Source organism: Pituophis catenifer, unplaced genomic scaffold (assembly GCF_029215685.1).
Source record: "Pituophis catenifer annectens isolate HBS135680 unplaced genomic scaffold, rPitCat1.0.hap2 SCAF_2, whole genome shotgun sequence".
In the NCBI taxonomy this organism is placed as follows: Eukaryota; Metazoa; Chordata; class Lepidosauria; order Squamata; family Colubridae; genus Pituophis; species Pituophis catenifer.
In genome coordinates, this window is record NW_027256882.1 from 276,739,108 (window position 1) to 276,763,829 (window position 24,722).

Sequence of the window (24,722 nt, forward strand, 5' to 3'; positions counted from 1 at the left end):
CCGCCCTCTGGAACGAGCTACCTCCCGGAATACGGCTGATTCCGGATCTCCGCACTTTCCATAAGGCCCTGAAGACGTTTTTATTTCAGCAAGCCGGCCTGGCCTGAATAGGTTTTATGGGTTAGTTTTTTAATTGTATTGCTAGGGGTTTTAAATTGGGGTAGCCGTTTAATTTATTTTTAATTATTTTAACTTTTATATTGTATGTTAATTCTCGGCTGTTCACCGCCCTGAGTCCCTTCGGGGAGAAAGGCGGGATATAAATTTAATAAATAAATAAATAAATCGCTGGATGAAATGAATAGTGCAATTTTCGAAAGTAAACAGAAATGTACAGTAAAATAATTTATTCCCTTTGCCTGTACATGTAGGTTTTTACAAATCTTAAGGAGCAAGAAAGCTCTCTTTATGAACAATCTAGAGGCTTTAGCCCAATTTATGAAACAAAATACAGACACAAACAGATACCGTATCAAGTGCTGCACAGGTTCAAATGTGTTTCTGCTCTGTTTATGGCTGGGCCCAGCAGTCTTCATCCCGGTTAAGTCACACGGGAAAAGCCTGGGCCTCTTTGGGCTAACAAGGTGCCTTTGGATGTGACAATAACCCCACAGTTCTCGAGGCTTTTCAGAAACCCTATCTGTTCCTCCGCTTTTCTTTCTTGCTTCTGCTGCTGATGGCTGTGTTGGCAGTGGAAGTGGCAAACGCTTTGGCGTGCCCCGTGGTTTTCAGATGTTCAAACAATTTGTTCCGCGACTGAAATTCACAGCTGCAGGTAACACACTGCAGGGGGGCCTCAGGCTGTAAATGGAAAAGCAGAAGAAACAAAAGACGTTATTACCATTAATGTATAATATATGAGAATCTCCATAGAGATTTATCATTAATATAGTATTTCTTTGATGACGGCAAAAATGTAATAAAAGAATTATTTGATTGACATAGACAAAGGATTGTTTAGACCAACTGTTGAGGAATTCGCAGAGCAACCCTTGAGTAGCGAGGGTGTGCACATGAAAGCGATTGAGAGTAGTTACGAATAAAACACAGCCAAAACACAGATACACTGAGTTGTGTTTACTTTTAGGAAATAGTAAGGCACAGTCCAATAAACAGTCCAGGTCATACACAGATAAAGCAGTAGATAGTTAAACAATAGTCCAGAGATAATCCAATAACAAAGTCTTCTTACCAGTCGTTGTAGTCATACACATTAACAGTTGCAAACAGTAGCAAACACAGCAAAAAGCAAAGAGCATCAAAGAGAATCGAAGAGAAACGATGTTTCTAGCTCCCTCTTAAGGACATTGGCTACAGAGCTAACCAATCAGGACACAGTATGATGCAATACAGCAATACAGCAGTCTTAAAGCAATATTGATGGTTTATATATTGCCAACCCAACAAGTTAGGTAATAATCATTTCCTAACACCAACATTAGCTTCAAAACATTATTTCTACAAGCTTGCAAGCAGGCAGAAAAAGGAAGCAGCCACCCCACTGAATATCACCGTCCGGTTCTCAACTATATAATGATAATGATCTATCATTATTGTTGTATGTACATGGTGGCGCAGTGGTTAGAGTGCGGTACTGCAGGCTACTTCTGCTGACTGCCGGCTGCCTGCAATTTGGCAGTTCAAATCTCATCAGGCTCAGCCTTCCATCTTTCCAATGTGAGTAAAATGAGGACCCAGACTGTTGGGGGCAATAGGCTGACTATGAAAACTGCTTAGAGAGGGCTGGAAAGCACAGTGAAGCGGTATGTAAGTAAGTACTATTGCTATTGCTACAGTGAGAGCTTATGCACCAAGAGACAAATTCCTTGTGTGTCTAATCCTGCGTGACACCTCTCCTGCGTGAGCTGCACTGGCTCCCAGTGGTCTTCCAGGTGCGCTTCAAGGTGTTGGTTATCACCTTTAAAGCGCTCCATGGCATAGGGCCTAGTTATCTTCGAGACCGCCTGCTGCTACCGACGGCCTTCCATCGACCTGTGCGCTCCCACAGAGAGGGCCTCCTCGGGGTGCCATCAGCCAAACAATGGTGGTGACCTCCAGGGGGAGGGCCTTCTCTGTGGGGGCACCTACCCTCTGGAATCAGCTGCCCCCAGAGATAAGGAGAATCCAAGACCTCGGTGCCTTCCGCCGTGCCCTTAAAACCTTCTTTTTCCAGCAAGCCGGGCTGGCCTAACACTTTTTAAAATGTTTTTAAATTGTTTGTTATTGTTTTTAATCATGGGGCCAAATTTATATATATCTTTTTAATTGTATTTTAATGTTTGTAGTTTATGTTTTTATTTGGCTGTTCACCGCCCTGAGTCCTCAGGGAGAAGGGCGGTATACAAATTTAAAAATAAATAAATAAATAAATAAATAAATAATCACACTTGGCCAATAAAGAATTCTAATTCTAATATTGTCTCTAAACCTAGAGGGTCAATGCTCTACCGGCTAACAGTTGTTGCTAAACTTAAGATTTAAAGGTGGCCATCCTTTCTAGAAAGCTACAGACCTTAAATGAATGATCAACAATTTCGTTCCCAGGTTGAAAGTTGGCTAAGGCAGCCCTGCAGAACAATGGGACATATAGCAATAACAATAACACTTATATATTGCTTCATAGTGCTTTTACAGCCCTCTCTAAGTGGTTTACAGAGTCAGCCTATTGCCCCCAACAATCTGGGTCCTCATTTTACCCACCTCGGAAGGATGGAAGGCTGAGTCAACCTTGAGCCGGTGAGATTTGAACTGCCGAACTGCAGCTAGCAGTCAGCTGAAGTAGCCTGCAGTGCTGCATTCTAATCACTGCGCCACCTCAGCTCTCTATATAAAAGGAGCTGAAGTCTTGGTGATTTAGACATGTCCGTGTAATTTTCTGGATATACAAGTGGTTTGCTCTTGTCTTTTTCCAAGATCCTTCTGGACTTCCCCCTTCCACAATTTTTGGCTGTCTTTCATCCAAGTTATAAGCATATCTGACATTGCTTAGTTTTTCTTTTTTTAAAGAACACAACTAGACAGAGCTACAAGTCAGGCAATCTTTTGAAGCGGTCACATTTAGAGTTTGGGGAACATGTTAAGAAAAAAAGCCTCAGAAAACGGCAGAACTTGGCCAAGCTTGGTTGTCTTCAGAAGCTACATACGGAGAGTTCTGGATGGTATCTGACTAGAGCAGGGGTGTCAAACTCAATTTCATTGAGGGCCGCATCAGTGTTTGACCTCCGGGAGGCCAGGTGGCTGTGGCCAGGGTGGGTGTGGCCAGTTTGACGTCACTTGTGTTGGGGGCGCCTGTGGTGGCCTGAGCGCTCTTTCAGCGAAAATAGGCTTCCTAGCTCCGTTTTCAGCTGCGACAGTCTCCTGCCTGTCAGCAAAAATGGCTGCACATGGCCCTCCCGAGCTCCATCTTTGCTGGCAGAGGCACCGCGGGCCGGTCCTTCGCTGCTTCCAGGGTGGCCCCACAGGCCAGATCTAAGCACCCCATGGGCCAGATCCGGCCTGCAGGCTTTGAGTTTGACACCCCTGAACTAGAGGAATACAGGTAGTTCTCAACATATGACCACAATTGAGCCTAACATTTCTGTTATTAAGGGAGACATTTGTTAAGTGAATTTTGCCCCATTTTATGACCTCCCTTGACAAGGTTGTTAAGTGAATCACTGCCATTGTTAAGTTAGTAACACGGTTATTAAGTGAACCTGCCCCCATTGACTTTGCTTGTCAGACGGTCCCAAAAGATAATCACATGGCCCCAGGACACGGCAATGGCCGTACGAGTCAGTTGACTAGTGTCTGCATTTAGATTTTGTAACCATGGGAATGCACCAATGGTTGTTAAGTGTGAAAAACACTCATGTCACTTTTTTTCAATGCCGTTGTAGCTTCGACTGGTCACTAAACAGACTGTTATAAGTCGAGGACTACCTGTACTGGAAAAATCCAGGGCTGTAAACTAGATGGGAAATTAAAACAGGTTTCAATAATAGAATAGAATAGAATAGAATAGAATAGAATAGAATAGAATAGAATAGAATAGAATAGAATAGAATAGAATAGAATAGAATAGAGCAGAGCAGAATAGAATAGAATAACAGAGTTGGAAGGGACCTTGGAGGTCTTCTAGTCCAACCCCCTGCTTAGAAAGGAAACCCTACACCACTTCAGACATAGGGTTATCCAATCTCTTCTTAAAAGCTTCCAGTGTTGGAGCATTTACAACTTCTGGTGGCAAATTGTTCCACTGATTAATTGTGCTAACTGTCTAAATCAGGGCTGGCTGTCAAACTCCCGGCCTGCAGGTCAGATGCGTCACACACTGACCACGCCCAGTTTAGCGAAGGGGGAAAAAGTCCCGATACGTCACGCTGCCGTGACGACGTGGATTTTACACCTAGGTGTCTTGCTAAGTGACGCCCATGTTAATAGTCCAAAGAATGGCATGGCCAGATCTAGGAAATCACGGGGTGGGGTGGAAGTCATGAAGTCAACCTGAAGGACATTTTCATTAACCACATACACAAAAGAAGGGAAAGATTTTTGCCTTTAGATCCAGTTAGTACTTGATGCCAAAAAGAGTACCCTATTTTGTCACAGTTTATCTCTTGTACATACCTTTAGCTGGTCCTCTGAAGAAACTTTTGCAGATGTTTTCTTGGCTTCTTTTGCTTTCTTTCCTTTACCTTTAGGATTGCTAAAATAATAAAGACATTCTCAGTCTCCGAGCAGATGCTTCAGACTGTATAAAACATTTTCACAAGTCAAAACCTTTTACATTTCGTTAACGACAGCTCCCTTCGGTATCATGTTTACCTTTTCACCTCAGTTTTGGATTCTACTGTAGGTGTTGAAATTTCTCCAGCATCGTCTGAATTGTAGCTTTTGCTGGCATTTTCTGATTCTGGAGATATCCTCTCTGGGTTGTTGCAGCTCACTGGCCTTGGCTCTTCGACTTGCTGCTCAGGACTGTTGTCCTTGGAAGGATCCTCCTGGGTCTGTGGGAAGAATAAGAGAGCCTTCAGAGGAACAATGAAAGATAATGGCCAAGATACAGGGAGTCCTCGACTTAAGACTACAGTTGAGCCCAACATTTCTGTCGTTAAGCGAGACATTTTTGTTCGGTGAGTTTTGCCCCGTTTTTTCGATTTTTTCTTTCCGCAGATGTTAAGTGAATCATTGCAGTGGATAAGTTAGCAATCCTGTTGTTAAGTGAATCTGGCTTCCCCCATTGACTTTGCTTGTCGGAAGGTCCCAAAAGGCGACAGCATGATCACAGGACACAACAGTCATAAATATAAAAACCCATTTCCGAGCATCTGAATTTTGATCACGTGATTATGGGGATGCTGCAAATGTTGTAACTGTGAAAACCGGTCGTAAGTCACATTTTTCAATGGCGTGGTAACTTTGAACGGTCACTATATGACATGTTGTAAGCCGAGGACTATTCCTGTACATTCATCATGATCACAACGAGATCTGCAAAGTCTGTTTGCAAGATGAGGACAATCCAGGGGTGAAATTCAGAAGGTTCTGGAGAACCGGTAGCGGAAATTTTGAGTAGTTTCGGAGAACCGGCAAATAACACCTCTAGCTGGCCCCAGAGTGGGGTGGGAATGGAGATTTTGCAATATCCTTCCCCCAGGAGTGGGGAGGGAATAGGGATTTTTCAGTATCCTTCCCCTGCCACGCCCACCAAGCCACTCCCACCAAGCCACACCACTCCCAAGCCATGCCCACAGAACCGGTAGTAAAAAATTTGAATTCCACCACTGGAAATCATGCTAGAACATCACATCTGAACGCCAACATGCAAACCAATTTTCCCCAACCTGGTGCCCTCCAGGTGCTACAAAATAGCCATCAAGTGGAAAAAACACCCCAACCACTTGGGGAATACCTTTATGTATTTTCAACGTGGGCACCGTTAAATCTATTCCCATTCAAGGAAGCCTTCAACTCCAGCACAGAAATCATGAAGAGGCTACATCAGTGGTGAGCTGCTGCCGGTTCGGATGAACCGGTAGTTCCTATCACCAGCTGGGCCTGCCCACCCTCCCTAGCGCTATCACGTCCTGTATCAGGGGTCCTCAAACTTTTTAAACAGGGGGTCAATTCACGGTCCCTCACTGTTCGGGGGCCAGACCAGCTGGGTGGGTGTGGCTAGGTGCTCATGTGACTGGGCGTGGCCAATTTAGCAGTCCAAACAATACACACAAATTAAACTTTAATTTGTTATGCTCCTGAGGGTGGAAAGCAGGATAGTGAAGGGATGTGGCTGCCTTGGGGTGTGTATGAGGGACTTGTGTGTATGTGTGTGTCTCCCTCTCTCTCTCTCTCTGGAGGCCAGGGAGGCCAAAAACAGGCTCGTTTTCGGCCTCTCCGGCCTCCAGTACCTCTCTGCCGCCCCAAAACTGGCCCATTTCTGGCCTCCAGAGCCTCTGCACATCCTGGTTCCCGGCCTCCCTGCACATCCTCCCCGGCCTCCAGAAGGCAAGTGGAGGCCAGTGGGTAGGCAGGATGATGTGGGTGGGGCAACCTCATGTCCTGTGTGGGCCGGATTAATGGCTTCGGTGGGCCGTATCTGGCCCCCGGGCCGTAGTTTGAGGACCCATGCCCTATATAATCGCTGGTTTTTGATTCCAGGCAAACCGGTTGTTACAGTCTGTGATGCCCATCTCTGGGCTATGTGGTAGGCCGGAGACAAAGTTTTACGCGCTCAGACTTTCTGAGGAAGCATCTGCCCCACCTGAAAACATTTTCAGCTTCTGAAGTTGTGGATCCAGCAACCTCCTCCTGTAAGCCATATTACACTTCACAGACATTGGTCTAGTTGTGGGGTCCTTGATGCTGAGCTTGGCTGTTTTCTTGCAAACATTTATTACCAAACTACCTAATACTGGAGTACTGATGATGTTACCTGGTTTGGTAATGAAATGTCTGTACAAACAAACAAACAAACAAAAAAACACCAAGCTCAGAGAGCACCAAGAACTCCATAATTCAACCCTGAGCTACAAATATTCAAATCTTCTGCCTTTTGAAAACATGTGAACCAGAGTTAAGATGCTCTTACAAAAGAGAAGGCTGCCATCTCCATTTCCCCCCCAAAAAATAAAATAAATCAGGCTATGTGGGAGGAGGCAAAGCTGCAACTTAGCCTTGAAAAATTAGCTAGTTCTCATCATAAAATGCCACAATATTTCAGCAAATTTATTCAGGGACAGGGCATCGCCAGCAATCAACGCCACATTCAAACGGAGGCAGAAATAATTCCAAAATAGTGCCACCATTGATTTTGCAGATCAGAACATGAAAACATGCAAAGGGAAATTGGCTTTCAAAAGAACAAAAACTTACACCTGCTGTTCTTTGCTTCCTTCGCTGTTTCTTTGACAGCCTGTTAAGGATAGAAACAAAACCGCAGTGTCAAAACAACTTAGTTCAACTTCCTTGTTTGTTGAATCCCTTCTGAAGCCCTGAAGCAGTGCTTCCTAACCTTGGCAGCTTTAAGATGGGTGGACTTCCCACTCCCAGAATTCCACAGCCAGCAAAGCAAAGATGGCTAGGGAATTCTGGAAGTTGAAGTCCACTCAACGTAAAGCTGCCAAGGTTCAGAAATACGGTCCTAGAGAAATCTTGGCTGCAATTTGAAACCCCTTCTATATATATATACCTAGGGAAAATATGGAGTTTCTCCTGACCAACTGGTTGCTTTAGCCATGCCCATCAAGTAGCAGTTAAACAGATTATTTCTAAGCATTTCTGCTGTAGGTAGCCCGATTCTCTCGTGATGGATTATTATAGAGCAGTGATGGCGAACCACCGAGTGTGTCGAGCGTCAAGAAGCACTCGACATCATGTCCATGCACCGGCAGAACATGGATACCCGGCTGGAAGGGGGGGGGTTGAGCCACATGGGTGATGGTGGTGGAATAGGCTTCCGAGTAGGCGTTTATGTGCACGGGTGCCTTATGGGGTCGCGTGGGGTTAGCTTACTACTCTGAGAACACTCTAGAAAAGTGACGGCATCCCAGTACGTCCGAAGGAAATGAGGAAGTACGAGACCTTCCAGCTGAATGTAATCTGGAAGGAACTATATAAGGACTCGCTTGCAAGGGCGTGACAGCTGCGTCTTTGTTTTGCTAGCTTTGCATTCCGGTTTCTGTAAGCGCTGATTGCCACGATTAAATGAAGATACACCAGCTTGGCTTTAAGCGTGTTCTTTGAGCGTGGACACGGTCCTAGGGGAGCCGAGAGGAAGACGCAGCTCTCCCTTTTCACAAGCCGTTTTGGAGCCGCCCCCCCCCCCCGTGAAGGAAGGAACGGGATGGCAGAGGGCGTAGCGGCCGACGTGCTGCCGGAGGATACAGCGGAGACCGTGGGTGAAGCGGAGGAGGAGGTTGACGCCGGGATGGATGGGGCGGCCAGCCCGCCGGTGGTGCGGCCGAAACAGCATGAGCCCGGGGTCGACGGCGCCCCTAGTGAACGAAAGGAACGCGAACGCAACGCCCGGGGGACGCCCGGCCCAGAGACAGGTGGGATGCGTCTTCAAACCCCGCCCTATGCCGGTTCCCAGTTCCAGGATTGGAGGGAACGGCGATGGCTGGAAGACGAGGAAGGGGACTGGAGCCACTCCACTGGCCTGGGGCCTTCCACCCTAGAGATCCTACGCGACCGTTTTGGCGAGGCGAGCTTTCGCGACGCGCCCTCCTGGCAGCCATGGGCGCCCAGTATGGAGGGAGCCACCTCCTGGTCGGGAGGCGGTACGGCGGGTGGGAGTTCTGACAGCAAATTCCGCCTTGCCAGCCCGAAGCTGAAGTTGGAGGGGCGTGAACAACGCTGGGTGAGTGGAGAGCGGAGACAGGCTGTACATTCATACGGTGGGGGCGAGGGCAGCCACGCAACTTCCGGTGCCGCTACACAGCCCGGGAGAGAGAGGAGAGTAGATCCCGTGAGAGACGCCCCTCGACAGCTACCCGGCACAGGAGATAGGCCACCACAACAGCGTTACAGAGACCCGCTACCGGCATGGGGCCACGGTCCCTGGGCACCCCCCCTCCAGCAACATCCCTGGGGATTACCGCCTGTGCAGGCTGCATTTGATGGAACTGCAGGAAAGGTGGCACTGTTCCTGAGTCAGGTAATAAGCCATATGGACCTTTATGGCAGATTATATCCTTCGCAGTGGTCCATGGTCGTGGCGGTCACAGCAGTGCTCACGGGGGAGGCAGCTGAATGGGTTGCCGATTTACATAGTGAACACGCCCGCGAGTTAACAGATCTGGGCCTGTTCCTTGAAGCATTACGCAATAGGTTCGAGGATGAAACTCGGACCCAGGTCATCGAAGGTGAATTGGTCAACCTACGACAGCGTGGTCGCCCTGCCAAGGATTATGTCAAGGAGTTCCGTAATCTGGCAGGAAAACTCCATTCGTGGCCAGAGCGATTACTTATCCACCAATTCCAGGCAGGGCTAGATAGAGAAATAAAACAGGCCTGTGTATACCGGGGTCTAGGCCCACGATTGTCCGAATGGTACAAGGCAGCGGTGAGCCTAGACGTTGGTCTACGAGAATTCAGGCCTCGGAACACACCACCATTCCAGTCCCGTCGTGGTCCAAGTGGCAGATCCAGTGACCGCGGGGCATTTAGAGGAACCCCGGCATTCGGGCCGACCGCTACCGAGGCGAACAGACGCCCGTTCCGGTGCTTTCGATGCAACCAAGAGGGTCATAGAGCTGCGGACTGCCCCGTCGCAGCCCCGCGACTGTCAACTTCCCGGCCATCCGTTCCGACTACCACGCCACGTGACCGACCCCTACGAACACCAGAACGCTCTAGGGCGGCCACGCAGACGCCCTCGTTAGAACCGACAACCCGGTCCAGTAATACCATGCCAGGGATGGCTCGTGTCCCCGACGCATCCGAAGAAAGCGACAACGGAGATGAGTTGCAGGATCCTATGGTAAGTGACCCTGTACACCCCTTCCTGATACCAGTGACCCTTAGACATCCTGTCACTAAGAAGGAGTGTGAACAAAAAGCCTTAATTGATACAGGCTGTACTCGATGCCTTATGCGGCAGTCGGTAGCTGAGGGCTTGGGCCTTCGGATCCTGACTCTTCGTACCCCCATTAAATTCGAGCAGATGGATGGGTCCATCCTGGGAGGCACACCTACTGCCAGTGTTACAGAACCCGTATTCCTGCAAATAGGAGCCCATCAGGAAATGATCCGGTTCATTGTAGTAACCCAGATGATCGAACCCATCATTCTTGGGCTCGCGTGGTTGGACAGGTGGGAACCACACATATGGTGGGAGGGGGGTTATCGTAGGCTCAGACTGCCATGTACAAAAGAGAGGGTGGCTCTCCAGCAAGAAACAACAAGACAAGGTACATACCCCCAAGCATATAATGACCTCGCCCGAGTATTTAGCGAGGAAGAATGTGACATCCTGCCCCCCCATCGGGATACGGATTGTGGTATCGAAATACTTCCCGGAGCCCGGTTGCCAAAACCCCGTATGTACTCGATGACACCACAGGAACTGAAGGAATTGCGAACGTATATAGATAAAAACCTGGCCCGGGGATTTATTCGTCCCAGTCGTTCGCATTTAGCGGCACCCGTCCTCTTTCGAGGTAAGAAGGATGGCGGCTTACGTTTATGTGTTGACTACCGGGGATTGAATGCTGTCTGCGTAGAACCGTTGTACCCCCTGCCGCTGATAACTGATTTGTTGGCTACCCTGGCGTCAGGGAAAATCTTCACGAAATTGGACCTCCGCGAAGCCTATTATCGGGTACGGATACGTCAGGGAGACGAGTGGAAAACCACATTTAACACTCCCCTCGGCAGCTACCAGTTCCTGGTGATGCCTTTCGGTCTACAAGGGGCACCAGCGGTGTTTATGCAGCTTATAAACGGTATTTTACATGAACACCTATATCGGGGCGTCTTAGTCTATCTGGACGACATTTTGATCTACTCTGACACAATGGAAGAACACGTCCAGCTGGTTAGACAGGTCCTGACCAAGTTGCTGGACGCACATCTTTTTGTAAAACTCTCAAAATGTGAGTTCCACCGGGAGGAGATCGATTATCTAGGTTTTCGAATTAGTCGTACTGGTATCCAGATGGACCCGAAGAAAGTAGCTGCGGTCTTAGAGTGGAAAGCTCCGCAAACCCGTAAACAACTGCAAAGTTTTTTAGGTTTTGCAAACTTTTATCGACATTTCATTCCGTCCTTTGCAACAACAGCATTACCATTAACGGAGCTATTGCGAACAAAAGGTGTGGTGGCCCCTGGGAAAAAGCCTAGGCCGGGATACAAACTACAATGGTCATCTGAATGCCAACAAGCCTTTGAAAATCTTAAACGGGCTTTTGCCACTGAACCCGTATTAATACACCCTAACACGTCACAACCGTTCGTAATACAAGCGGATGCTAGTGACGTGGCAGTAGGAGCTATTCTAATGCAGAAAGATGCGAACGGTATGTTAAGGCCTTGTGCATACACCTCCCGAAAATTTACAACCGCAGAAAGGAACTGGGCAGTGTGGGAGAAAGAGGCCTATGCCGTAAAATGGGCGTTACAGACATGGCGGCACCTACTGGAGGGTAATCCCATACCGTTCGAGGTCTGGACAGATCACAAGAATCTACAGGCCCTCCAAACACCTCGGAAACTGTCCCCAAAACAGGTGAGATGGGCACAATATTTTCAGCGGTTCCGTTTTGCCCTCGTGTATAAGCCAGCTAGAGGAATGTTTTTAGCGGATGCGTTGTCACGGATGCCGCAATATCACAGTAAACGAGATGAGGGTTTACAAGCAGTAATCTCACCCCTAAAAGCGTATGTATTGACAGCCCCGCAGACCGAGGATTGGCTCACGCTTTTACGGAAAGCCATTCGGACGGACGCATGGGCACAAAACAATGCAGCATCCCTAACCCACCATGATGGCCTAGCGTGGTGGGGAGATAAACTCTATATTCCAGCAACATTGAGACAACGAGTGTTACTCCAGTGCCATGATAGGAAAACCGCCGGACACTTCGGGTTCCTTAAAACCCTACATCTGACGCGCAGACAATTCTGGTGGCCTAAAATGAGGAAAGACATTGACCAATACGTCCGGGGATGCCACACATGCGCGGTATCCAAGCCACAACCAGGGAAGCCACTGGGCTTATTACAAACCGTAGCCGAACCAAACAGACCATGGGAGGAAATAGCCATGGATTTCATTGTAGACCTTCCCAGTAGCAGAGGTTATACCGTTATTTGGACAGTAGTCGATCTTTTCTCAAAGCAAGCCCACTTTATTCCATGTAAAGGCTTACCCTCTGCCCGACGCCTGGTACGTTTATTCCTACAACATATTTACCGTTTGCATGGAGTGCCTAAGAGGATAATATCAGACAGAGGGGTACAATTCACCGCCCGATTCTGGAGAGGGTTTCTCCGTGATATAGGGTCAACCCAGGGCCTTAGTTCAGCCTATCACCCTAGTACGAACGGTGTTGCTGAACGCACGAATGCCATGATAGAACGATACTTACGCTCCTACGTTACCTACCAACAAAACGATTGGGTTGATTACCTTCTATTTGCTGAAACGGCATACAATAACGCAGTACATCGGAGTACCGGATTTACTCCGTTCCGGGTAGTCATGGGGAGGGACTTCCCTGCTATCCCGGAGTTAGACCTTTCCCTCCAAAACCCTATGACTCCCAACGACTGGGCTACTAACGTGAATGCTGTGTGGCCTCACGTAAAAACCGCTTTGACACGGGCAGCCGATGAATACAAGCTCCAGGCAGACAAAAGGAGGGCTACATGTCCATCTTTTCAGATCGGAGACCTGGTTTATTTGTCAACAAAATACTTAAAGCTACGATTACCAAGTAAAAAACTAGGACCCAAATATATAGGCCCATTTCCTATCATTAGAGTAATTAACCCCGTAACATTCATGCTAAAACTACCCCCCTTATTGGGAAAGACCCATCCGGTTTTCCACTCTAGCTTGTTAAAACCGGCCACTACACCCACTACAACACCAAAACCACCTCCTGGCCCGGTAACCGGTGCCCACTATGAAATACAAGACATCATCGATTCCAAACTACGTAGAGGCCAGTTATACTATTTAGTCCGCTGGACAGGGTATCCTGATAGTGAAGCATCCTGGGTACCTGTAAAAGACATAAACGCCCCCAGATTACTGAGAAAGTTCCACAAAGCAAACCCCCAGAAACCACATCCCTTACCTGACCCTTAATATCATCTCTTTTTGTCTCCTCCTCTTAGACGGACGCCTGGTAGGGGGAGCCGCCTGTCGAGCGTCAAGAAGCACTCGACATCATGTCCATGCACCGGCAGAACATGGATACCCGGCTGGAAGGGGGGGGGTTGAGCCACATGGGTGATGGTGGTGGAATAGGCTTCCGAGTAGGCGTTTATGTGCACGGGTGCCTTATGGGGTCGCGTGGGGTTAGCTTACTACTCTGAGAACACTCTAGAAAAGTGACGGCATCCCAGTACGTCCGAAGGAAATGAGGAAGTACGAGACCTTCCAGCTGAATGTAATCTGGAAGGAACTATATAAGGACTCGCTTGCAAGGGCGTGACAGCTGCGTCTTTGTTTTGCTAGCTTTGCATTCCGGTTTCTGTAAGCGCTGATTGCCACGATTAAATGAAGATACACCAGCTTGGCTTTAAGCGTGTTCTTTGAGCGTGGACACGGTCCTAGGGGAGCCGAGAGAGTGCTGAAAAGGGAGCACTTCACGCTCGTCAAGGCCGCAACAAGGAAGAGGAGCTGCCCAGGGGGCATGCGTGCACCGGATAAGGTACTTCCGGATAAGGTATTCCCAGCAAGCAAGTCTTCCAGTTACTGCCGTGCATTCGCATGTACCAATCAGCTGGCCGGCGCGCATGCTCATGCCGGAAAACGGAAGACCAGCTCTTCCGGTTTCCAGCACTGCCGCACACACAAAGGCCAGCTGATCGTCACATGTGCATGCGCGCCAGAAACCCGGAACAGGAACGGGCAATGTCCTACGTGCCAGGCGACATGGCTCCGTGTGCCACTTTGGGCACGCGTGCTATAGGTTCGCCATCATAGTTATAGAGGAAGGGGAAACCATGTATGCGGCAGAGAAAGGAAAGATCAACGAACTCAGAGAAAAACCACGAAGATTAAAGAAAAGAAGCTGAGAGAGGAATAAATCAGGGGTGAAACGCTCCCGGTTCGGACCGTATTGCTCGATCCAGTAGCGATGGCAGCGGGTGGTTCGGAGAACGGGTAGTAAAAATCCCTGCGCCTCTCCCCCACCATGCCCAGATGAGCCGCACGATCATCAGAGGCTTTTTTTTTTTTTTACTTTTAAAAGCATTTTTTCTACAACCTCTTCCGACGAAAAAATGCTTTTAAAAGTAAAAAAAAAAAAAAGCCTCTGATGATCGTGCGGCTCAGCTGGGAACGTCAGAGGCTTTTCAAAGCATTTTTTTTTTTTGCAATCTCTTGGCCGAAGAGGTGGTAAAAAAATGCTTTGAAAAGTCTCTGACGATCCCAGCTGAGTTGCCTGATCGTCAGAGAGGCTTTTCAAAGCATTAGAAAAAAAAGTTGGCCACGCCCATCCAGTCACATTATCCCCCACCAAGCCACGCCCACAGAACCGGTAGTAACAAATTTTACATTTCACCCCTGGAATAAATACAAAACAGCTCAATTGAAATAGATTGTTAGTTGTCTCTCAAGGGCTGGGGAAAAGGAGCATGGAATGGCACATCCTGAAATTGGGCACCTGGCCAGCTCCCTCATGAAGCTTTGGAGACCAGAAATAATGTATGCCTTTTGGCAGCCTGAACTTCTACATATTTTCCATAAGTACTTTTGTTTGGGGATTGGTTCTTCTGCCTCCTCTTCGCTGTTCCACCCGTTCTCATCAACCGTGGAGACAGAAAATGCTTCTTCCTCTTCTTCTAATTGCTGCCGGAGCAAAGCCACGATCTCCCGGTGCTTCTTGGACTTCTCATGGTTCTTCATCCTGAAGAGAGAGATCAGAGGGATGTTACTGTGAAGAACAAGATTTGAGTCCAGAAAAAATGGTTGCCTTTTATTAAAGAAAACTGAGCAGAGGTTTGCTTGAGAAGGGAAGCCTAATGGGAACCAAGGAGGCACTTGAATAAATCAGGGAAAGATGTCCAGTGAAATGTGTGCTGATCCCTTTTAGTTTGCATATTAAAGAAAAACTTACGCTTTCTCTGTCTTAAAGGATTTATCACAAGCGGGACAGTAGAGCTCATCAAAAAGGTTGGCAGCATCGTGTTCTTCACTTAATTTGTCTGAAAATACACACATATATTTCTGTGTGAGATGCTTGATGATCTGACCATCTTTTCTTCTATTGCAGGAGTGTCAAACTCAAGGATCCAACCCATGGGTTGCTTAAATCTGGCCTGTGGGGCTGGCCTGGAAATATCAAAGGACCCGGCCCGTGGTGCCTCTGCTGGCCAAAATGGGCTACAGGAGGGCTGTGTGCGCCCTCCCCCTGTGGTCTGTTTTCGGCCTCCTGCAGCACCCTGCCAGCCAAAAATGGGCCACATGGAGGCCCCACAAGACCCCCGCACAGCCCATTTTTGGCCTGTAGAGTGCTGCAGGAGACCAAAACTGGGTCATGCGGGGCCTCCGTGTGCTGCATTTTGGCTGGCAGGGTGCTGCAGGAGGCGTCCATCCCACCCACCCCAGTCCGTGGAGAACTACAATGCTGATCCGGCCCTCAAAGAAATCCAGTTTGACACCCTTATTCTATTGTCAATATCCAGCTATGAATTTAAGTGCTTAAATAACCAAAATAGTACATCTATGTAGGAGAGGAAGGAATCAGCAAAGTTGAAGGGACTCTCAACTGCAACAGGAGGAATCACATGGAAAGAACTCAGTACCACTTGGGACTGATCGGGTCCAGGGATCACAGAATACGGATTGGGAAAATCAAACCCTTGGTAAAAGGGAGGAATAGCTACCGAATTGCAACAGTGAGAATTAACACTCCGCAAGTTGTGTTAATGTTTACTTAATAAATATTAAGTCCTTATTCTGGAAATCAATAGAGGAGATTAGGTGACCTAGCAAGCTATTCCCAGAAAAACAATTCGCACTTGCTCTTAAAGAGCAACTAGCTGCCAGTTGATCCTCACCCTCTTCTTGGTTCTCTTTCCTCTCTTCTTTTTCTTCCTCTTCTTCCTCGCCAGACCCATCTCCAAACTCCTTTTCATACTGAGCTTCCATCTGCTGCAGTTCTCGCTCTAGGTCAGACATGGTAATCCAGCTCTGCTCCTTGTACTGCTCCGCCAGCCTTTGAAAGGAAGAGGGAGGCAAAAGGTGAGGGTTCTCATAGCTTGGCTTTGTGTAATACCCTAAACCAGGCGTGTCAAACTCAAGGCCTGTGGGCTGGATCTGGCCCGTGGGGTGCTTAGATCTGGCCTGTGGGGCCGCCCTGGAAGCAGCAAAGGACCGGCCCGCGGTGCCTCTGCCAACAAAAAAGGAGCTCGTGGCCCTCACGAGCTCTGTTTTCTCTGGCAGAAGGTTGCAGGAGGTAGTCCCAGCCGAAAACGGAGATTGGGAGCCCGTTTTTGCTGGCAGAGCGCTCAGGCCTCCACAGGTGCGCCTGACATGAGTGACATCAAGCTGGCCACCCCCCCCCCCCACAAAACTGAAGATTGTGCCTTCAGAAGATGGGGGAGGGAAGAAGAGCTTCAGGGTAGCCACACCCTAGAATCTCTCAGGATATATCTATTAGGTTAGAAGGTTGTAGCTTTAATCTGGCAAGATTCTGTCTATTAGGTGTAAGCAATATGGAATTGGACTAGATTGGATTTCATCACGTGGTCTTTGAGCTTAGGCCAGATAGAAGCATGAGTTAGACAACAATTCCCAAGCTAGCATAGTCACTAGCTGCAAATTCTGGAAAGCGCCCTGCTTGGAATAAGATTGTGTTCGTTCCTGTTTTTAATGACTGTGTTGCTTTTTGGGGTCTGCACCATTTAAAGACGGTGTCCATGCAGCAAGCATGCTGCCTGGAGAATTTTGGAAATTCTGGAAAACCACCAAGGCTAAGAATCACTGGTCTAGATCATCATACTTGGCCTGTTTCAGTTTCTGCTGCCTCCGGAGCGCTTCTGACTTCTTAGCTTTCTCTGCGTTCTGCTCTTCCAAGAGCTTCCGGTGGGCCTGAACTCGCTTGTCTCTTTTCCGCACAAAGGCCACCAGTTCACGGACCAGTTCGTTCCTCTCCTTCCTTGCTTTGTCTCGGGTTTTCTTGTTCTCCTTTTCCATGGCTCGCTTTTCCCAGCGGTTGGACGCCTGCCGAGTGTCGTATTCTTCCTTCCATGCAAAATTCTTCTGCGTACAGAAACTCTGCCAATACGCATAAAAACAATGGACCACCTAATTTGGAAGACAGGGAGAAAACAGAAACATTTACATTGGCAAACAATTAAAGGTAAAGGTTCCCCTCGCACATATGTGCTAGTCGTTCCTGACTCTAGGGGGCGGTGCTCATCTCCGTTTCAAAGCCGAAGAGCCAGCGCTGTCTGAAGATGTCTCCATGGTCATGTGGCCGGTATGACTAAATGCCAAAAGGCACATGGAACGCTGTTACCTTCCCACCAAAGGTGGTCCCTATTTTTTCTACTTGCATTTTTGACGTGCTTTCAAACTGCTAGGTTGGCAGAAGCTGGGACAAGTAACGGGAGCTCACTCCGTTACGCGGCGCTAGGGATTCGAACCGCTGAACTGCCAACCTTTCGATTGACAAGCTCAGCGTCTTAGCCACTGAGCCACCGTGTCCCTGGCAAACAATTACAGGAGGCCAATCACGAGGCAGTGATTTTGTTAAGGTCATTTATTAAAACTGAGTCTACACATTTAACTTACAGCACATGGTAGCAGATAAACTATTTATGGGGAGTGGCCAACATTATGGATATTGTTTTTTTCCTGTATTGACTTACATTTTTGAAAAGTAGACCCAAACTGGAGTGCCATGTTGCATAAGAAGGATGATGGTTTATTTTTTTTCCATTTTCACTAAGGATGCCTGCACTTTGAAAAGGATTCAGAAAAATGGTTCTGGGTGTCACACAAATGCAGCATTTCTCTGCTCTTTAATTAGATAATTAGAACTGCAGAAAAAACGATTGCTACCAACTTGTCTTCCATTGAGGACCTGTATAGTGCACGAGTCAAAAAGAGGGCTATTTAAAATAACCCTCTTTACAGAGGGCTAAAATAGCCCTCTGAAAATATTTACAGACCCCTCGCATCCTGGACATAAACTGTTTCAACTCCTACCCTCAAAACGACACTATAGAGCACTGCACACCAGAACAACTAGACACAAGAACACTTTTTTCCCGAACGCCATCACTCGCTTAACAATTAATTCTCATAACACTGTCAAACTATTTACTAAGTCTGCACTACTATTAATCTTCTCATCGTTCCCAACACCCATCTCTTCCACTTATGACTGTATGACTGTAACTTTGTTGCTTGGATCCTTACGCTTTATATTGATATTGTTTCCTGATTGCTTATTTGTACCCTATGACTATCATTAAGTGTTGTACCTTATGATTCTTGATGAAGGTATCTTTTATGTATACTGAGAGCATATACACCAAGACAAGTTCCTTGTGTGTCCAATCACACTTGGCCAAGAGAGAATTCTATTCTATTCTATTCTATTCTATTCTATTCTATTCTATTCTATTCTATTCTATTCTATTCTATTCTATTCTATTCTATTCTATTCTATTCTATTCTATTCTATTCCATTCCATTCCATTCCATTCCATTCCATTCCATTCCATTCCATTCCATTCTCTTTAAAAAAAAACTACATCTTTTTAGGGCTTCCTCATAAGCATGAAAAAGATGCAGCTGCTTTAATGTGTAGCTAGCTGTCAAGCACCCAAATTGCAATTGTGTGACCGCAAAGGGTCGTAACTTTGAGGGAAGTCATTTTTTCCCCTCAAAGCCTATAACTTGAAACTGTTGTTAAACAAATGGTTGTAATTTGAGGACAACCTGTATTCCTTTACCGATACGTTCACACAGGTGCTAATGGAGAAGCTTTGCATTCTTTTGGATTTGGATTTATGCACTGAACAGGAAGTGGGACTCAGTGGGTTTTTTTTTCCTGCTGAACGATGTTAGAAAGTGGTCCCCACTCCTGAACTGTGCAGACCTTCTATCTATGTAAAGAATTAATCTAGACCCCCTCAATAACTTGTACTGATTTTTTTTTTCTCATTTATACGAGTTTGCTACAGATCATTGTTTACAAAGGAAAAATGTATGTGACTTTGTAAGTAAAGAGGATACATGTAATCCTCTTTACAAACCCTGGTAAGTCAAGGATTCTTTCATGGGAAAGTTCATTGATCCCAAATTCTGCAGAACTGTATCCTTTACCTAGCTGCCACAAGACACAAAATATTTGAAATAATAGAAAATATATGTAGTTTGGGATTTAGATTTTGGCAGCAGTTTGCTCTCCAAGCTTGTTTCAATTTAGTTTCTGAACGTTTCGTTACCGGACGAGGTAACATCTTCAGAAGGATTTTCTTGTCCTAATCCTCATTAGGACCCTTGGGAGTTGGGCGACATAGAAATGTGATAAATTAAATTAAATTAAATTAAATTTAAGGATCACGAGGACAAGAAAATCCTGATGATGATGTTACCTAGTTTTGTAACAAAATGTTCAGGAACTAAATTGAAACAAGCTTGGAGAGCAAAACCACTGCTAAAAACACATGATATCTCTGTTACATAGGAACTTTTATGTTCCATTCCAAATAAGAGCTACATGAGAGCAGCATCAATGCTCCCTCGGTTCAGAAACAGGGGACTAGTGGAGTAACAGGTAAGAATCTGGAAGTGCAGCACTCAACAAGAAAAGATACAAGTGGGAGGAATTTTGCAACTTTGGTCTCAGTTTGAAATGCTGGTTTCTCTCCATTATAACGACATTGTTCCTTTTTCCTTAATTAAGGAAAAGATCTGGTGACCTCAAAAACTTATAAACTATTTGGTGAAGAGGTGGGTTTCACATATTTTTACCACCAGTTCGCTACGCACGCATGGTCGCTTCGCGCAAGAACTTTCTGTGTATGCGCCCGGCCTTCCGCGCATGCCCTTGCGCGCACGCTTTCCGCGCATGTGCCTGGTCTCAAAAACATGCCTTAATAGGATGGCATAGCACCGGGTGGGTAGGCAGGCCCACTCATGATCTCCGCTACCAATTTGCCCGAACCGGCCCAAACCGGCTGAATACTACCTCTGATTTGGTGGGTTCTACTTACCTTTACTACCGGTTTGCAACGGGATCATGCTTCTGCGCATCCACAGATCGCCGATGACGACATCTGGAGCCGTGGGCGGGGCCTCCCGCCAGTTTTACTACCAGTTCTTGCGAACCAGTCCGAACCGGGGGCAACCCACCACTGATCTGAGCTGACCCTAACAAGGCAAGTGCCCAATGATGAATTTCAGAGTTGTTACCGTATCATAGTCGCTCTGAGAATCTCCAAAGTTTGGGAATCCTTCAAAATCTTCATCGACTATGGATTCCTCTTCTTCCTTTGCAATCATTTCAAAGACGTGCTGATACACTGCGTAGAACCCCTGAAACAAACAATACGGTTGGTTGTTCAGAGAGAAAACGAGGCTTGTTAAATTTCAGAAGGCAATTGAAGACCTCGGCATAATGATGTCTGGAATAATGGCTTCGTTTTCTGAGCTGTCAACAGTGAGATCTCCAGCCAGGTTCCAGTCTTGAGAGCCAATGTTGCTATGAGGTGAATCAGACAGGCATTTATGTTTGAAAAGAGAGCTGGTCGACCTAAAGGTTTCACCTCCTCATATTTGTAATTACATAAAATTGTTGTATCTCTTTCCACAAATAAATGACTTCTCTCTAGCTGAATCAGCAGAATAACAGAAGGGACCTTGGAGGTCTTCTAGTCTAACCCTCTGCTAGGCAGGAAACCTTATACCCATGATGGCGAGCCTATGGCACGCGTGCCACAGGTGGGAAGCGGAGCCATATCTGTGGGCATGTGTGCGTTGCCCTATCTCAGCTCCAGCACACATGTGCTGATTTTCGAGCGTTGCCCTATCTCAGCTCCAGCACGCCAGCTGATTTTCGGGCCTTCCCGACCCACTGGAAGTCGGGAAATAGGCTGTTTCTGGCCTCCGGAGGGCCTCCGGGTCCTCATTTTACCCACCTCGGAAGGAAGGAAGGAAGGCTGAGTTAACCTTGAGCCTGGTGAGATTTGAACTGCCAAATTGCAGTCAGCCGGCAGTCAGCAGAAGTAGCCTGCAGTACCGCACTCTAACCACTGCGCCACTGTGGCTCATAATTTAAGGAGAAGCCTTAATCTTTGCCAGAAACAATTGATTGCTTTGGCTTACACTCCCCCAGGTTCGACTCGTGTCTGTTTGCCATTTGCCTTGCCTTGCTTGGAAAATTGCTCTTCGTGTTTTGGTTTGGGACTAGCCCTTTTCTTGTGGCCTGCGTTTGGCCTCTGCTCCACTGGGGCTATGGAATTGCTTCTTTTCTGTCCTGAGGACTGCCTTTGTATTGTGCCTAGATTCTGCCTGGTGGATTGGACTGGGAAACCTGGACCTTGCCCTGTGAGCATGCTCCTATTCTGCGGGCTTTCTTTGTACTACCGGGGCTGTTTTTGGGGTCTGAGAGTGGCTGTCTGCAGGGTAGCATTGGGGTGGGGGACCGTACCCGTTGTTGGAGGGCCTTTGGCTGGAACATTTGGTAAGAGTAATAAAGAACTCTCTAGATGCCTGCCTTGCCTTGCCCACCTGGGTCATAACAGTTCTAACAGTCAGAAAATTTCTCCTTAGTTCTAGGTTGCTTCTCTCCTTGATTAGTTTCCATCCATTGCTTCCTGTCCTGCCTTCGGGTGCTTTGGAGAATAATTTGACTCCCTCTTCTTTGTGGCAGCCCCTGAGATATTGGAACACTGCTATCATGTCTCCCCTGATCCTTCTTTTCATTAAACTAGATATACCCAATTCCAGCAACCATTCTTTATGTTTTAGCCTCCAGTCCCCTAATCAGCTGTTTTATAGATGGCATCTACCTCCAGCTAGACTTGTGAAGAAGTTTCCAAATAAATCTCCAGTATGTTGGAAATGTAATAAGAGCTACGGAACATATTACCGTCTTTGGTGGACATGTCCGGCTGCAAAAAAATTCTGGGCTAAGATTAAAAAGTGGTTAAAGAAAATAATAGAGCAACCTATGAACCAAAAACCAGAAACATTTTTATTAGGGATATTTACTGAAAAATTCACCAAAGAAATAAAATATTTGATTTTACATATTATAACAGCTGCACGTATATCATACGCACAAAATTGGAAAAGGGAAAATATACCAAAAGAAAAAGAATTGATAAAAAAAAATCCTAGAATGTGCCGAGATGGACAAATTAACAAAAGAGCTCAAAGAAAAGAAAGATACAGAATATTATATAATCTGGCACAAATGGCATAAGTGGTTAGAGACTAGAAATAGTGGATAATAAAAATAGAGGTGAAATCTGAAAATGGAAAGAATGAATATGACAACATATAGAATGTATAAAATCAATATGATTGTTAAAAAGTACAAGGTAATTAAAAGAGAAAGGGACAAGAAGAAAATGGAATAGTATAAAGGTAAACAGGGGAAAATATAAATATTAGAAGATGACCACCAAGAAATAGCTGTTAAAAGTGTGTGTGTGTGTGTGTGTGTGTGTGTGTGTGTAGTGTGTTTTGTATTTGTCATATTGTGTTATAATAAAAATAAATGTAAAAAAAAGACATAAAAGAGAAGCGAACAGGACGTGAGCTTTTGCAGGAAGCAATTAGTTCATCTGGTCGACAGAAGCTTTGGGAAAGTTCTGTTTGACTCTATGCTAAGTTTGGCCTTGCCTTACATGTGGCAATTAGTTCTCTGGCAGCATTCCAAGGGAGATAAGGTGGGTGTTTGTAAACACTCCCCTGAAAGACTGTTTGAGAAGCTTTTCGGACTGGGAATGGCAATAATTCACAGCTGTATGAATAAAAGAGGTTTGCTGGGACTAAGATTGTGCTGTATACTTTCTAAGGAAGCCCAGGTCAAAACAGCGGCATTGTTAGGTGTGACCGGATCTCAGTCTGGAACCTGTTGGCTCACCACCAATAGCAAGATGCTGTGCCGGTTTCAGGGGTCACCCAAAGGTAAATGTTACTCGTTCAGATGAGCGCTTAAGCCTGACCTTTTTATCATCGTCATAGCCAGAATAACACGTAACGGTGAAGTACTGGACCAAATCCAGACTGTCATCTTGATAGCCTCCATCAATGCCTCCTTTCAAAAGAGCTTCCCTGTGGTTGTCGTACCTACAAAACAAAAAGAACAAGCTAACTGAAAAGAAACAAAATCAAAAGACGTTAGTAGAAGAACATAAGAACAAGAGCTCACATTTGCGAACCGGTAGCGAAGGTAAATGAATACACGCCTGAATCTATGGATGTTAAAATGTATGGTTTATATACAGAATCAACAGAATTAGATCAGATATTAACAGGGATAGATGAAAAATTAATAAAGAAAATATATACCGTAGCTATTTGTTAAGTATTAAGATGGAAGATGAACAAGTAAAAGAATCAATGATAGTATGGGCTAAAAATTTTGGCTATCCAATTGAGCTAGATAAATGGCAGAAATTATGGGATAGAAATTATAAACTAACAATGTCTACTGCATACAAAGAAAATCTTTATAAAATGTTTTATAGATGGCATTTTCGGCCTTCAAGGTTAGCAAAAATGTTTAAGGATAAATCTGCAAAATATTGGAAATGCCATCAGACACCTGGTTCATACTATCATATGTGGTGGACATGTCAAAAAGCAAAAAATATTGGACACAAATACATATGTGGCTGGAAAAAATGATTAAAAAAGCATATTGATTTGAAACCAGAGACATTTTTGTTGGGCATTTTACCAGACAAGTACAATAAAGGGAATGTATGTTTGATTTTACATATATTGACTGCAGCTAGAATAGTATTTACACAACAATGGAAAAGTGAAGAGATCCCAACAGATGAAAATGTGATTAAAAAAAATATTAGAACGTGCAGAAATGGATAGGCTAACACTTATAATTAAGGAAAAGAAAGAAACAATATTTTTCGACTTGGGACTTATTTTATCAATGGCTAGCTGACAAAAACAGGAGCTAGAAACAGGGAAATATATGGAAGGATCAATGATATAAAGAAGGTATGCTAAATTGGTTAAACAAATATTATTGTTGTTGTTGTTATTATTATTATTATTATTATTATTATTATTATTATTATTGATACTAATGCAATGAATACTGTTGTAAACACTTCAATTATTATTTCCTAAAATGATTTGTACCCAGGCAACACACTGTTCAATTGAAATTGGAATTTTTGCATGTTATAAAATAAAACAATATATATATATATATATATATATATATATATATATATAGATAGATAGATAGATAGATAGATAGATATAGATATAGATATACATATAGATATACATATATATCAGAGGCCTTGAAGCTTTCTACCGCAGAATAAACAAGGCATGGTATCTATTA

The 24,722-nt window shown here is 45.7% G+C and overlaps 1 protein-coding gene across 1 annotated transcript in view; it reads right to left on the reverse strand.

The window, feature by feature from the left end:
- Nucleotides 1-332: 332 nt before the first annotated feature.
- DNAJC21 (DnaJ heat shock protein family (Hsp40) member C21) overlaps nt 333-24,722 on the reverse strand; it is a 30,346-nt gene continuing 5,956 nt past the window's right edge. The window contains exons 3-12 of the mRNA XM_070938906.1: nt 23,350-23,473; nt 20,588-20,710; nt 17,160-17,464; nt 16,216-16,373; nt 15,273-15,360; nt 14,907-15,062; nt 7,354-7,393; nt 4,807-4,988; nt 4,609-4,687; nt 333-801 (exon numbers count right to left, since the gene is read on the reverse strand). Of these exons, the coding sequence (XP_070795007.1) occupies nt 637-801; nt 4,609-4,687; nt 4,807-4,988; nt 7,354-7,393; nt 14,907-15,062; nt 15,273-15,360; nt 16,216-16,373; nt 17,160-17,464; nt 20,588-20,710; nt 23,350-23,473 (1,420 nt within the window). The 3' untranslated portion in view covers nt 333-636. The remainder of the gene's footprint in view (nt 802-4,608; nt 4,688-4,806; nt 4,989-7,353; nt 7,394-14,906; nt 15,063-15,272; nt 15,361-16,215; nt 16,374-17,159; nt 17,465-20,587; nt 20,711-23,349; nt 23,474-24,722) is intronic.